The 14,112-nt window shown below is 56.1% G+C and overlaps 1 protein-coding gene across 1 annotated transcript in view; it reads left to right on the top strand.

Moving 5' to 3' along the window:
* The first annotated feature begins 3,039 nt into the window (after positions 1–3,039).
* The window catches only part of LOC119973213 (E3 ubiquitin-protein ligase Hakai-like), a 41,011-nt gene continuing 29,938 nt past the window's right edge, over positions 3,040–14,112 (top strand). Inside the window, 2 exon segments of the mRNA XM_038810872.1 lie at positions 3,040–3,133; positions 3,223–3,306. Of these exon segments, the coding sequence (XP_038666800.1) occupies positions 3,304–3,306 (3 nt within the window). The 5' untranslated portion in view covers positions 3,040–3,133; positions 3,223–3,303.

Below are 14,112 nucleotides of genomic sequence, written 5' to 3' on the forward strand. Positions count from 1 at the left end.
TCTACTGAATTTATGCTCACTCACTGACCTATCTCAACCCATTCGCAAACTGTTTTGTGGCCACCTCCCCACTTGCTTTTCTATATGTCTTTGTACAATCAGCAAATTTGGCTAAAATATAGTCAGTGTCTCGGCTTAGTCATTGTTAAATATTTGAGGTCCCAGCACTGTTTTACAATTTGCCAATCTGAAAATTGACCCATTTATCCTGGTTCTCTCTCCTTTTCGTTAACCAATCCTCTATCCTTGCTAATATATTGTCTCTAATACCATGAGCTCTTGTGCAGTAACCTTTTCTGTGGCTCCTTATTAGGTTGTTTTCAGAAATCCAAATGCACTACATCTACTGGTTTCCTTTCATGTACCCAGCTTGTTTTATCCTAAAAACCATCAACTTTGTCAACCAGAATTTTCTCCCCTACTTTTTCCTGAATGCCTTAGGCAAAATTTTACGTGTATTGGGCAGGTGAGTTCAGTAATGTGTCAGTGGGTGTTATCCCGGCGTCGTCACACGCTCTAAAGGTGGTGGTAAGGGGGGAGGTGATCTTGTTGAAAGCAAAGGTGGATAAGGAGGAGAGGGTGGAGCGTCTAAGAGTACTAGATGAGATGTTGGAGGTAGACAGGAGTTATGCAGAAGACGGGGATCCAGCGAAGTTGCAGGAAGTTCCAGGAAGGGGTTGCAGGCGAGTTTTGTCCGGCTGTCCACAAGGAAGGCAGTGCATCAATTGAGCCAGGCAAGGGGACCGGTTTACGAATATGGAGAGAAGGCGCATGTTGGCAGGCCAGCTTCGGAGGGAGGCAGCAGCGAGGGAAATTGTTCATGTGCGGGATAGGGCAGAGAAGTTGGTGATGGCTCCAGATCAGATTAATAGAGAGTTTGAGGAGTTATAAGAGAGATTGTATGGGTCAGAGCCACCTGGGGGGGATCGGGAGATGCAGGAATTCCTGGATGGTTTGGAATACCCGAGGTTGGGGAATGGGATCGAGACATATTGGATGTGGCATTAGCAGAGTAGGAGATAAAAGATCCGATTGGGAGGATGCAGTCGGGGAAGGTAGCAGGGCCAGTGGAGTCCGACACGAAATTTAAAGACAAGTTCGTGCAGGTGATGGTGGGGATGTTTGAGGAGGCAATAGGGGAGGGGCTGTTGCCACAGACTTTGAACAAAGAACAATACAGCACAGGAATATGCCCTTTGGCCCTCGAAGCCTGTACCGGACATGATACTAACCTTTGCCAAAACCCTGAGCACTTCCTTGTGCCGTATCCCTCTATACCAATCCTATCCATATGTGTGTCAAGATGTCTTTTGAACGCCGTTAATGTATCTACTTCCACAACCTTCCCTGGCAACGTGTTCCAGGCACTCGCCATCCTCTGCATAAAAAATCTGCCTTGCACATCTCCTCTAAACATTACCCCACGGACCTTAAACCTATGCCCCCTGGTGACTGACCCTCCATCCTGGGAAAGAGTGCCAGGCATCGATCTCCCTGTTGCTCAAGAAGGATAGGATTCAACAGAATGTGGGTCATATAAGCCCATATCACCTTTGAATGTGGACGCAAAGGTGTTGCTGAAGGTATTGGCAGGTAGGTTGAAGGAATGCCTTAAGAAGGTGATAGGAGAAGATCAGATGGGGTTTGTGAAAGGGAGGCAGCTCTTTTAGAACATTAGGAGGGTATTGAATGTGGTTACGGTACCAGTGGAGGGGAGGGAGACAGGTGGTTCTGGCATTGGACGCCGAGAAGGCGTTTGACCGAGTAGGGTGGGGGTATTTGATGGCAGTGAGCAGTTTGGGATTGGGCCACAATTTGTAGTAGATTGGGTAAGGCTGCTGTACAAGGAGCCGAGGGCGAGTGTCCGCACGAATAACCTGAATTCGGGATATTTTGGTCTGCATTGTGGAACCAGGCAAGGATGTCCTATGTCGCCTCTCCCCCCTCCCGATTCGTGCTTGTGATTGAGCAATTGGCCATTGCGTTGAGGCGTTCGGAGGTGTAGAAAAGGATAATAGGTACAGCATAGGGCATCTTTGCATGCAGACGATTTGCTCTTGTATGTATTGGCACCGAGTGGGCCGATAGGGGCCATATTGGAGTTGCTTAGAGTATTTGCGTCTTTTTTGTGTTAGAAACTTAATGTAGAGCAAAGGGAATATTTTGTGGTGTCTTGGCCAGGGTTGGGGGGGGCTACTATTCCGTAGGGCGGTGACTCACTTTAGATTATATCAGGTGCAGGTGGCACGGGATTGCGGGGGGCTCCATAGGTATAACATTACTAGTTTGGTGGGGAGGATGAAAGCAGATCTGACAAGGTGAGAATCGACCCATCGAGTCTGCACCAACTTTTGAAAGGCCACCCTTTCGCCCTATAACTTCATACTGAGGGGCAATTTAGCATGTCCAATCCACCTAATCTTCACATCTTTGCCTGTGGGAGGAAGTAACCCACGCAGACACTGGGAAAGTGCAAACTCCACGCAGTCACCCAAGGTGGGAAACGAGCCCAGGTATTTGGCTCTATGAGACAGCAATGCTAACCACTGCGCCGTCGTGCCACCCCACCATGCGTGTTGCATATGAAAGGAGCATTCTTGTCCTGGTACCAGGGATGTATGTAGAGTCCACTTGAGCCACCAACTGCTAACCCGATCAGTTTAACTTTCCATTCCTTTCTTCCTCATGGGCTAAACGGCTGGTTTGTAATGAAGAACAAGGGCAGCAGCAAGAGTTCAATTCCTGTACCAGCTTACCCGAATAGGCGCCGGAATGTGGCAACTAGGGGCTTTTCGCAGTAGCTTCATACTTGTGATAATAAAAAGGATATTAAAATGATATTATTACGTTTGCCCAACTTCCTCTGAAAAGCAGATTGAAAATTGGTGAATCAGATGGATAACTATTTAGATTTGACAACTCTCTTTAAATAATAACTTGTAGTTATTTATTTACTTGGTTATTCCAAAATGTACTTTTTAATAAATTGAAAATGTTCTATTGTGAAGCGTTTCATTACTTATATCTTATAGAAGGATTTGACTATAATGAAGATGAAAACTATGAATTGAAAGGCGGAGAGGTGTTTGGAAGCCAGCGCCGACTCCCCCTGCAGTTTTTCTGGGATTTTAAGGTAATTATGTTTACATAAATATAAATAAACTTATACTTGGATATTGAAGTACTTTTACTTTTGAAGTGCTTTTCAAACATGTTTTACAGATAAATTTGTTGGGTGAGAAAGATGACACTCCTGTTCATTTCTGTGATAAATGTGGATTGCCAATCAAGATATATGGACGCATGGTGAGTGACATCATCTTAATATTTTGGTAAATTTTTACAATGGCAGGTACGTGACTTTGTCGCTTGCCTTCTCTTTCCTTTTTGATTTTAGGTAGTTAAACTATGAACAGATATTGCTTTTTTTTAAAAATTGTGTACTCTGATTGTTTAGTTTTCCTCTGACAGACTTGCTCAGCTATTGGTTTCAATGCAGCTAGCTAGTTTTTAAGCATTTATAACACTTGCACTTACTTCCACACACAATCTAGTTTCTTGACTGGGAGATGAACCTGTAGACATTTTAATACTTGTGCCATTAAGTCTGTATTCCAACTCCCTATTGTTTCTGCCAAAATACATTATCTCACACTTCCTCACAGCGCCAGGGACCCAGGTTCAATTTGAGTCTTTGGTGATTGTGTAGAATTTGTACTTTCTCTCCATGTCTGCGTGTCCAGGGATCCAGTTTCCTCAAAGATGTGCAGGTTAGTGGGGTTACAGGGATAGGGCGGGGGAGTGGGCCTAGATAGGGTGCTCTTTCAGAGGGCCAATGCAGACTCGATGGGCCAAATGACCGCCTTTGGCACTGTCGGGATTCTATGATATTCTGTGATATTCTGCTACTTATCTTCCCATTCGCCTAGCCTATCATTGTCCTGTTGCAGTCAATTGGTAACATTCTCACCGTCCCACCTTCAGTTGTGACATTGCTAAATATTGAAATTTTGCTTGTGTGTCTATTATCCAAATCAATTAACTATTTCATAAAACAGTGGTCCTGGTACAGAACTTAAGGGAAAGCAAATAACATCATGCAATCTGAAAAGTAGCCAATAGCCAAAACTTGCTATTTCCAGTCCTTAAGCCAAATTTTTATCCTTACTCCATGACTCATTTTTTTAGCCAGTCTTTTATGTGGTTCTTTGTCAAGTACTTTCCTAAAATCTATGCGGCCGTGGTATTCAAAATACTTGCCACATCCCACAATTTTTCCATTTGTAAACTGGAGAAAGGATACATCGCTCCAGGAGTGATTCCACTGGCAATGACCGATCTTTTGTATTAAAACAAATAAGGGGGAGGTGAGAGTATACGCTTCGTGCGAGGGGCAGAGCAAGAGTGTGAGGGCGAGGCAAAAGTGTGTGCAAGAGGAGGGGCGAGGCGGGAGTGTGTGGCGAGAGGACGGGAGGGGACGAGAGTGTGTGCGCTCACGCACATACGGGAGGGGAGCCACGAGAGTGTGAGAGGGGAGGTGAGAGTATGCATGTGGAGAGAGTGGGGAGGGGCGAGAGTTGTCATGCCAGGGAGTGGGTGCTGACAGTGCGCATGCCGGGGGGGGGGGGAGGAGGAGAGGAGAAGAGTGTGCAAGAATGGGGGTGGGCGGGGCGAGAGTGTGCAGGAATGGGAGTGGGCGGGGCAAGAGTGTGCACGAATGGGGGTGGGCGGGGTGAGAGGGCACACGAATGGGGGTGGGTGGGGCAAGAGTGTGCAGGAATGGGAGTGGGCGGGGTGAGAGTGTGCACGAATGGGAGTGGGTGGGGCGAGAGTGTGCACGAATGGGGATGGGCGGGGTGAGTGCGCACGAATGGGGGTGGGTGGGGCGAGAGTGCGCACGAATGGGGGTGGGCGGGGTGAGAGGGCACACGAATGGGGGTGGGTGGGGCAAGAGTGTGCAGGAATGGGAGTGGGCGGGGTGAGAGTGTGCCCGAATGGGAGTGGGTGGGGCGAGAGTGTGCACGAATGGGGATGGGCGGGGTGAGTGCGCACAAATGGGGGTGGGTGGGGCGAGAGTGCGCACGAATGGGGGTGGGTGGGGCGAGTGCGCGCACGAATGGGGGTGGGTGGGGCGAGAGTGCGCACGAATGGGGGTGGGTGGGGCGAGTGCGCGCACGAATGGGGGTGGGTGGGGCGAGAGTGCACGAATGGGAGTGGGCGGGGCGAGAGTGCACAAATGGGGATCGGTGGGGCGAGTGTGTGTAGGAATGGGGCCGGGTGGGGCGAGAGTGTGCAGGAATGGGGGTGGGCGGGGCGAGAGTGTGCACGAATGGGGATAGGTGGGGTGAGAGTGCACGAATGGGGGTTGGGGGGGGGAAGAGTTTGCACGCGGGGGGGGGGAGGGGAAAGGGTGTGCACGGGGAGGGAGGTGAAAGAGTGTGCACGGGGGGGGAGGGGAAAGAGTGTGCACGGGGGGGAGGGGAAAGAGAGTGTGCACGGGGGGGAGGGGAAAGAGAGTGTGCACGGGGGGGGAGGGGAAAGAGAGTGTGCACGGGGGGGGGGAGGGGAAAGAGAGTGTGCACGGGGGGGGAGGGGAAAGAGAGTGTGCACGGGGGGGAGGGGAAAGAGAGTGTGCACGGGGGGGAGGGGAAAGAGAGTGTGCACGGGGGGAGGGGAAAGAGAGTGTGCACGGGGGGGAGGGGAAAGAGAGTGTGCACGGGGGGAGGGGAAAGAGAGTGTGCACGGGGGGAGGGGAAAGAGAGTGTGCACGGGGGGAGGGGAAAGAGAGTGTGCACGGGGGGGAGGGGAAAGAGAGTGTGCACGGGGGGAGGGGAAAGAGAGTGTGCACGGGGGGGAGGGGAAAGAGAGTGTGCACGGGGGGGAGGGGAAAGAGAGTGTGCACGGGGGGGAGGGGAAAGAGTGTGTGCACGGGGGGGAGGGGAAAGAGTGTGTGCACGGGGGGGAGGGGAAAGAGTGTGTGCACGGGGGGGAGGGGAAAGAGTGTGTGCACGGGGGGGGGGGGAAGAGAGTGTGCACGGGGGGGGGGGAAGAGAGTGTGCACGGGGGCGGGGGGAAAGAGAGTGTGCACGGGGGCGGGGAAGGAAAGAGAGTGGGGGCGGGGGGGAAAGTGTGTGCACGGGGGTGGGGGGGGAAGAGTGTGCACGGGGGGAGGGGAAAGAGTATGCACGGGGGGAGGGGAAAGAGTGTGCACGGGGGGAGGGGAAAGAGTGTGCACGGGGGGAGGGGAAAGAGTGTGCACGGGGGGAGGGGAAAGTGTGTGCACGGGGGGAGGGGAAAGTGTGTGCACGGGGGGAAGGGGAAAGAGTGTGCACGGGGGGGAGGGGAAAGAGTGTGCACGGGGGGAAGGGGAAAGAGTGTGCACGGGGGGAAGGGGAAAGAGTGTGCACGGGGGGGGGGGAGAAAGAGTGTGCACGGGGGGGAGGGGAAAGAGAGTGTGCACGGGGGGGAGGGGAAAGAGAGTGTGCACGGGGGAGGGGAAAGAGAGTGTGCACGGGGGGGAGGGGAAAGAGAGTGTGCACGGGGGGGAGGGGAAAGAGAGTGGGCACGGGGGCGGGGGGGGAAAGAGTGGGGGCGGGGGGGGGAAAGAGTGGGGGCGGGGGGGGAAAGAGGAAAGAGTGTACACGGGGGGGAGAGGAAAGAGTGTACACGGGGGGGAGGGGAAAGAGTGTACACGGGGGGGAGGGGAAAGAGTGCACGGGGGGAGGGGAAAGAGTGCACGGGGGAGGGGAAAGAGTGCACGGGGGGGGAGGGGAAAGAGAGTGTGCACGGGGGGGGAGGGGAAAGAGTGCACGGGGGGGAGGGGAAAGAGTGCACGGGGGGGAGGGGAAAGAGAGTGTGCACGGGGGGGGGAGGGGAAAGAGTGCACGGGGGGGGAGGGGAAAGAGAGTGGGTACGGGGGCGGGGGGGAAAGAGTGGGGGCGGGGGGGAAAGAGTGTGGGCGGGGGGAGAGAGGAAAGAGTGTACACGGGGGGGAGGGGAAAGAGTGCACGGGGGGGAGGGGAAAGAGAGTGCACGGGGGGGAGGGGAAAGAGTGCACGGGGGGGAGGGGAAAGAGAGTGTGCACGGGGGCAGGGGGGGAAAGAGTGTGTGCACGGGGGCAGGGGGGGAAAGAGTGTGTGCACGGGGGCAGGGGGGGAGAGAGTGTGTGCACGGGGGCAGGGGGGAAGAGTGTGTGCACGGGGGCAGGGGGGGAAAGAGTGTGTGCACGGGGGCAGGGGGGGAAAGAGTGTGTGCACGGGGGCAGGGGGGGAAAGAGTGTGTGCACGGGGGCAGGGGGGGAAAGAGTGTGTGCACGGGGGCAGGGGGGGAAAGAGTGTGTGCACGGGGGCAGGGGGGGAAAGAGTGTGTGCACGGGGGCAGGGGGGGAAAGAGTGTGTGCACGGGGGCAGGGGGGGAAAGAGTGTGTGCACGGGGGCAGGGGGGGAAAGAGTGTGTGCACGGGGGCAGGGGGGGAAAGAGTGTGTGCACGGGGGCAGGGGGGGAAAGAGTGTGTGCACGGGGGCAGGGGGGGAAAGAGTGTGTGCACGGGGGCAGGGGGGGAAAGAGTGTGTGCACGGGGGCAGGGGGGGAAAGAGTGTGTGCACGGGGGCAGGGGGGGAAAGAGTGTGTGCACGGGGGCAGGGGGGGAAAGAGTGTGTGCACGGGGGCAGGGGGGGAAAGAGTGTGTGCACGGGGGCAGGGGGGGAAAGAGTGTGTGCACGGGGGCAGGGGGGGAAAGAGTGTGTGCACGGGGGCAGGGGGGGAAAGAGTGTGTGCACGGGGGCAGGGGGGAAAGAGTGTGTGCACGGGGGCAGGGGGGGAAAGAGTGTGTGCACGGGGGCAGGGGGGGAAAGAGTGTGTGCACGGGGGCAGGGGGGGAAAGAGTGTGCACGGGGGCAGGGGGGGGAAAGAGTGTGCACGGGGGGGGGAAGAGGAGGAGAGAGCGTACATGCTGGGGGCGGGGGGAAAGAGTGTGCATGTGGGGGGCGGGGGGAGAAGAGAAAGAGAATGTGCACGCTGGGGGGGGGAAGAGAGAGAGTGTGCACGCTGGGGGGGAAGAGAGAGAGTGTGCACGCTGGGGGGGGAAGAGAGAGAGTGTGCACGCTGGGGGGGGGAAGAGAGAGAGTGTGCACGCTGGGGGGGGGGAAGAGAGAGAGTGGGCACGCTGGGGGGGGGGGAAGAGAGAGAGTGGGCACGCTGGGGGGGGAAGAGAGAGTGTGCACGCTGGGGGGGGAAGAGAGAGTGTGCACGCTGGGGGGGGAAGAGAGAGTGTGCACGCTGGGGGGGGGAAACAGAGAGTGTGCACGCTGGGGGGGGAGAGAGAGAGAGAGTGTGCACGTGGAGGGGGAGAGAGTGCACGCCGGGGGAGGGGGGGGAAAGAGTGTGCACGCCGGGGGGGGAAAGAGTGTGCACGCGGGGGGGGGGGGAAGAGTGTGCACGCCGGGGGGGGGGGGGAGAGAGTGTGCACGCGGGGGGGGGAGGGGGGAGAGTGTGCACGCGGGGGGGGGAGGGGGGGAGAGTGTGCACGCGGGGGGGGGAGGGGGGGAGAGTGTGCACGCGGGGGGGGGAGGGGGGGGAGAGTGTGCACGCGGGGGGGGGAGGGGGGGAGAGTGTGCACGCGGGGGGGGGGAGGGGGGGGAGAGTGTGCACGCGGGGGGGGGAGGGGGGGAGAGTGCACGCCCGGGGGGGGGGGGAGGGGGGTAGAGTGTGCACGCCCGGGGGGGGGGGAAAGAGTGTGCACGCCCGGGGGGGGGGGGGGGGGAAGAGTGTGCACGCCGGGGGGGGAGGAAAAGAGTGTGCACGCCGGGGGGGGGGGGGAAAGAGTGTGCACGCCGGGGGGGGGGGGGAGAGTGTGCACGCCGTGGGGGGGGGGGGGGGGAAGAGTGTGCACGCCCGGGGGGGGGGGGAAGGGGGGGGAGAGTGTGCACGCCGGGGGGGGGGGGGGGAGAAGAGTGTGCACGCGGGGGGGTGGGGGGAGAAGAGTGTGCACGCCGGGGGGGGGGGGGGGGGGGGGGGAAGGAAGAGTGTGCACGCCGGGGGGGGGGGGGGGGGGGAAGGAAGAGTGTGCACGCCGGGGGGGGGGGGGGGAAAGAGTGTGCACGCCGGGGGGGGGGGGGGGAAAGAGTGTGCACGCGGGGGGGGGGGGGAAAGAGTGTGCACGCCGGGGGGGGGGCGGGGAGAGAGTGTGCACGCCGGGGGGGGGGGGGGGGGAAGAGTGTGCACGCCGGGGGGGGGGGGAGGAAGAGTGTGCACGCCGGGGGGGGGGGGGGAAGAGTGTGCACGCCCGGGGGGGGGGGGGGGGAGGGGGCGGATGAGTGTGCACGCCGGGGGGGGGGGGGGGGAAGAGTGTGCACGCCGGGGGGGGGGGGGGGGGGGAGAGTGTGCACGCCGGGGGGGGGGTGGGGGGGAGAGTGTGCACGCGGGGGGGGGGGGAGGGAAAGAGTGTGCACGCCGGGGGGGGGGGGGGGGGGGGGGGGAAGAGTGTGCACGCCGGGGGGGGGGGGGGGAGAGGGAAAGAGTGTGCACGCCGGGGGGGGGGGGGAGGGAAAGAGTGTGCACGCCGGGGGGGGGGGGGGGGGTGGAGGGAAAGAGTGTGCACGCCGGGGGGGGGGGGGGGGAGAGTGTGCACGCCGGGGGGGGTGGGGGGGAGAGTGTGCACGGGGGGGGGGGGAGGGAAAGAGTGTGCACGCCGGGGGGGGGGGGGGGTGGAGGGAAAGAGTGTGCACGCCGGGGGGGGGGGGGGAAGAGAGTGTGCACGCCAGGGGGGGGGGGGGGAGAGAAGATTGTGCACGCCGGGGGGGGGGGGGGGAGAGAGAAGAGTGTGCACGCGGGGGGGAGAGAGTGTGCATGCCGGGGGGGGGGGTGTGGCTGTGACTATGTGCGCACTTGCGCGTCTGGGGGAGCCGCGAGTGTGTGCGCGTTCCCGCCGCGGGAAGGGTGAGTCGAGAGTGCACGTGCGCGCGAGAGGGTGGGCGGTAATCCGATAGTGTGTGCGTGCGTGAGAGGGGCGGGGTCGAGAGTGTGTGCTCGCGCGCGGAAACCGAACGTTACCAAACTATGTATTTGTAACGAGGTATGAGTAATTTGAGGATCTTCGCTGCTGGCGTTCGGCCTTTGTAGGCAGTGTTTCCTTCACAACGCGAGGTGTTGAATTGTCAGTTGGTTTGGATCTTCAACCTGGACCACACGGAACGAACTCTCCTCTGTGAACGCATTCTAATTTGTGTTTGGCCGAGCCTTACCCAGGGAAGATGCATTTCAGGTCAGCTGAGTTCCAGCAGACTTCATGAGCTTCAGCAGACTAACCAATAGCTTGTTTCCATTAAACAGAATATCAAAGCAGCAGTTTTCGCGAGGCCTTTGATCTATCTGGTACCTTTAAAGGGAGAGGAATCCAGAAAGGTTCCCCAAACAGAAGAGAGTCACCAGCAGGGCATTCTAGAATAATCCGGACCAATCTGCATCGCAAATCTGTCACGTCCCGGGAAATAAATGTAGCCAACTGGTTGTCAGCTAAGTCTGTCAAGACTTACCACCACTGATATCAGCATATCCTGATACTGCTTTTAAAAAAAAATTAACAGGTGCAGAAAAAACGGGAATTAAAAGGGAAACAAGTGCCTAACGTGGATTCACAAGAGGGTTCCTTACAGAAGCACTAAAAGTAAGACCCTAAATGTACAAAGTAAACATGTCCCTTCCAAAAGTAAGAGTGGCACTGCCAAATCTAGACCTTCCTGGTTGTCTGGAGGAAGACAGGGGAAGATCAAACAGAAAAAGAAAGCAGACAATAGGCACAAAGGACGAAGCAGCGCAGGTAGCCTAGATGAACATCGTAATTGCAGGGACAAAATCAAAAAGGAAATGAGGAAACAGAGAGAGGACATGAAAAAGCATTAACAAATACATAGTTAAAGAAAACCCAAAGATGTTTTACCCGTATATTAATGGCAAAGCTGAGTTAAGGAAAAATTGGGACCTGTCAGATGAAAGGAACTTGTGCGTAGATGTAGAGGCTGTGGGAAGGGTTTTAAATTAATATTTTGTCTCCATGTTTACAAAGGATATGGATGATGCAGATATAGTAATCCAGGAGAAAGACTGAGATATTGGATGGGATAATCATAGAGAGTAAGTGCTCGAAGGATTGAAGTCCTTGAAAGTTGATAAGCTGCCAGGGCCAGATGGATTGTTTCCAAGGCTACTGAAGGAGGTCAGAGAGGTAATAGCAGATGCTCTGAGGATAATTTTACAATTATCAGAGAACAGGAGAAATGCAAACATGGTAGCATTGTTTAAAAATGGATCGAAAGAAATGCCAAATGATTATAGACCAGTTTGTCTAATGTCAACAGTGGGCAAGTTCATAGTAGAATCAATCCTGAGAGATAGGATTAACTGTCACATAGAAAGGCATGGGGTGGGATTCTCCGTTTCTGAGACAAGTGCTGACGCTGACGAGGGATTTGTGGACTTTCATGACAGCAAAACTCGTGCCGAACCTGGATCGATTCAGAAACTGAAGGGGCTAACATCGGGAGACACCTATACAACTTGTGGCCTTAAGTTCACAGTGGACTGTCAGCAGCTGCGCTGCTGCCTTTGCGGTTACAGCAATGGTGTTCCGTGCGCCACCCTAACCCCACAGCCCACCTTCTGGCCATCCCACCTTCTGGCCATCCCCCACAACTCCCCACGGTCCTGGCAGAAGCCCCCCAGCCACCGGCACAACTGTCAGTGAAGTATGGCGATGTTGGACACTTTCCCAACCTCGTCTCTCCATGAGCAGCCACAATTTTAAAATTTTTTTTTAAAAATAATAATTTTTATTCAAATTTTCACATTTTCACAAAAAAGAAAACTATAACAGAACATTCTAAGAACAAAAAAAACAGAACCTCCCCCCCCCCCCCCCCCCCACCCCCCCCCCCCCCCCCCCCCCCCCCCCCCCCCCCCCCCCCCCCCCCACCCGCCGTAAATACAAAAGAGAAACAATAAATTACCGCCCGTCATTGGCAAAAAACAGATATTCAACCCAAAACAAAAACAAAGAGACCCCTCGGGTTGCTGCTGCTGCTGACGTTTTGTTTTTACCGTTCTGCCAGGAGATCTAGGAATGGTTGCCATCTCCTGAAAAACCCCTGCACTGACCCCCTTCGGGCAAATTTCACCCTCTCCAATTTAATATACCCCGCCATATCGTTGACCCAGGCCTCCACGCTTGGGGACCTCGCATCCTTCCACTGAAGAAGAATCCTCCGCCAGGCTAACAGGGACACAAAGGCCAGAACACCGGCCTCTTTCGCCTCCTGCACTCCCGGCTCCACTGCAACCCCAAATATTGCGAGTCCCCAGCCTGGATTGACCCTGGATCCTACCACCCTCGATACCGTCCTTGCTACACCCTTCCAAAATTCCCCCAGCGCTGGGCATGCCCAGAACATGTGGACATGGTTTGCTGGGCTCCCTGAGCACCTAATACACCTGTCCTCGGTCCCAAAAAACCGGCTCATCCTTGTCCCGGTCATATGAGCCCTATGCTGTACCTTAAACTGTATGAGGCACACGAAGAGGAGCAGTTCACCCTTTCTGGGGCATCCGCCCACGTCCCCTCCTCAATCTCCTCACGCAGCTCCTCCTTCCATTTATCTTTCAGCTCCTCCACCGAGGCCTCGTCTACCTCCTGCATCACCTGGTACACTTCCGAGATCCTCCCCTCTCCAACCCATACCCCCGACAGCACCCTGTCTTGGACCCCACTCGGCGGCAGCAGGGGGAACCCTGCCGCCTGACAAACCCCCTTGCATGTACCTAAAGGTGTTCCCCGGAGGGAGCCTGAACTTCCCTTCCAGCTTACCCAGGCTCGCAAACTTCCCATCTATGAACAGGACCCCCAGCCTCCTGACACCTGCCCTGTGCCAACTCAGGAACCCGCCATCAATTCTCCCCGGAACAAGCCGGTGGTTCCCCCGTATCGGGGGCGCCTCCATTGCCCCCAAATCTTGAGGGTAGCTGCCACCACCGGGCTCGTGGTATACCTCGTTGGAGGGCGCGGCAGCGGCGCCGTTGCAAGTGCTTCCAGGCTCGTACCCACACAGGATGCCATCTCCAGCCTCTTCCATGCTGCCCCCTCTCCGTCCATTACCCACTTACGCACCATCGCTGCGTTGGCAGCCCAATACGTTACGTTAGTGATGGAAAGGGATAAGTATACCCCGCAGGGCAAGAGTTATAGCTGGGGGAAGGGCAATTATGATGCCATTAGACATGACTTAGGATGTGTAGGTTGGAGAAGTAGGCTGCAAGGGTTGGGCACACTGGATATGTGGAGCTTGTTCAAGGAACAGCTATTGCATGTTCTTGATAAGTACGTACCAGTCAGGCAGGGAGGAAGGGATCGAGCGAGGGAACCGTGATTTACCAAAGAAGTGGAATCTCTTGTTAAGAGGAAGAAGGCGGCCTATGTGAAGATGAGGCATGAAGTTTCAGTTGGGGCGCTTGATAGTTACAAAGAAGCGAGGAAGGATCTAAAGAGAGAGCTAAGACGAGCAAGGAGGGGACATGAGAAGTCTTTGGCAGGTAGGATCAAGGAAAACCCAAAAGCTTTCTATAGGTATGTCAGGTATAAAAGAATGACTAGGGTAAGAGTAGGGCCAGTCAAGGACAGTGGTGGGAAGTTGTGTGTGGAGGCTGAGGAGATAAGCGAGATACTAAATGAATACTTTTCGTCAGTATTCACTCAGGAAAAAGATAATATTGTGGAGGAGAATGCTGAGACCCAGGCTATTAGAATAGATGGCATTGAGGTGCGTAGGGAAAAAGTGTTGGCAATTCTGGACAAGGTGAAAATAGATAAGTCCCCGGGGCCTGATGGGATTTATCCTAGGATTCGCTGGGAAGCCAGGGAAGAGATTGCTGAGCCTTTGGCTACATTGGCTACAGGAATAGTGCCAGAGGACTGGAGGATAGCAAATGTGGTCCCTTTGTTTAAGATGGGGAGTAGAGATAACCCCGGTAACTATAGGCCGGTGAGCCTAACGTCTGTGGTGGGTAAAGTCTTGCAGAGGATTATAAAAGATACGATTTATAATCATCTAGATAGGAATAATATGA

Source organism: Scyliorhinus canicula, chromosome 11 (genome assembly GCF_902713615.1).
Source record: "Scyliorhinus canicula chromosome 11, sScyCan1.1, whole genome shotgun sequence".
Taxonomy (NCBI): domain Eukaryota; kingdom Metazoa; phylum Chordata; class Chondrichthyes; order Carcharhiniformes; family Scyliorhinidae; genus Scyliorhinus; species Scyliorhinus canicula.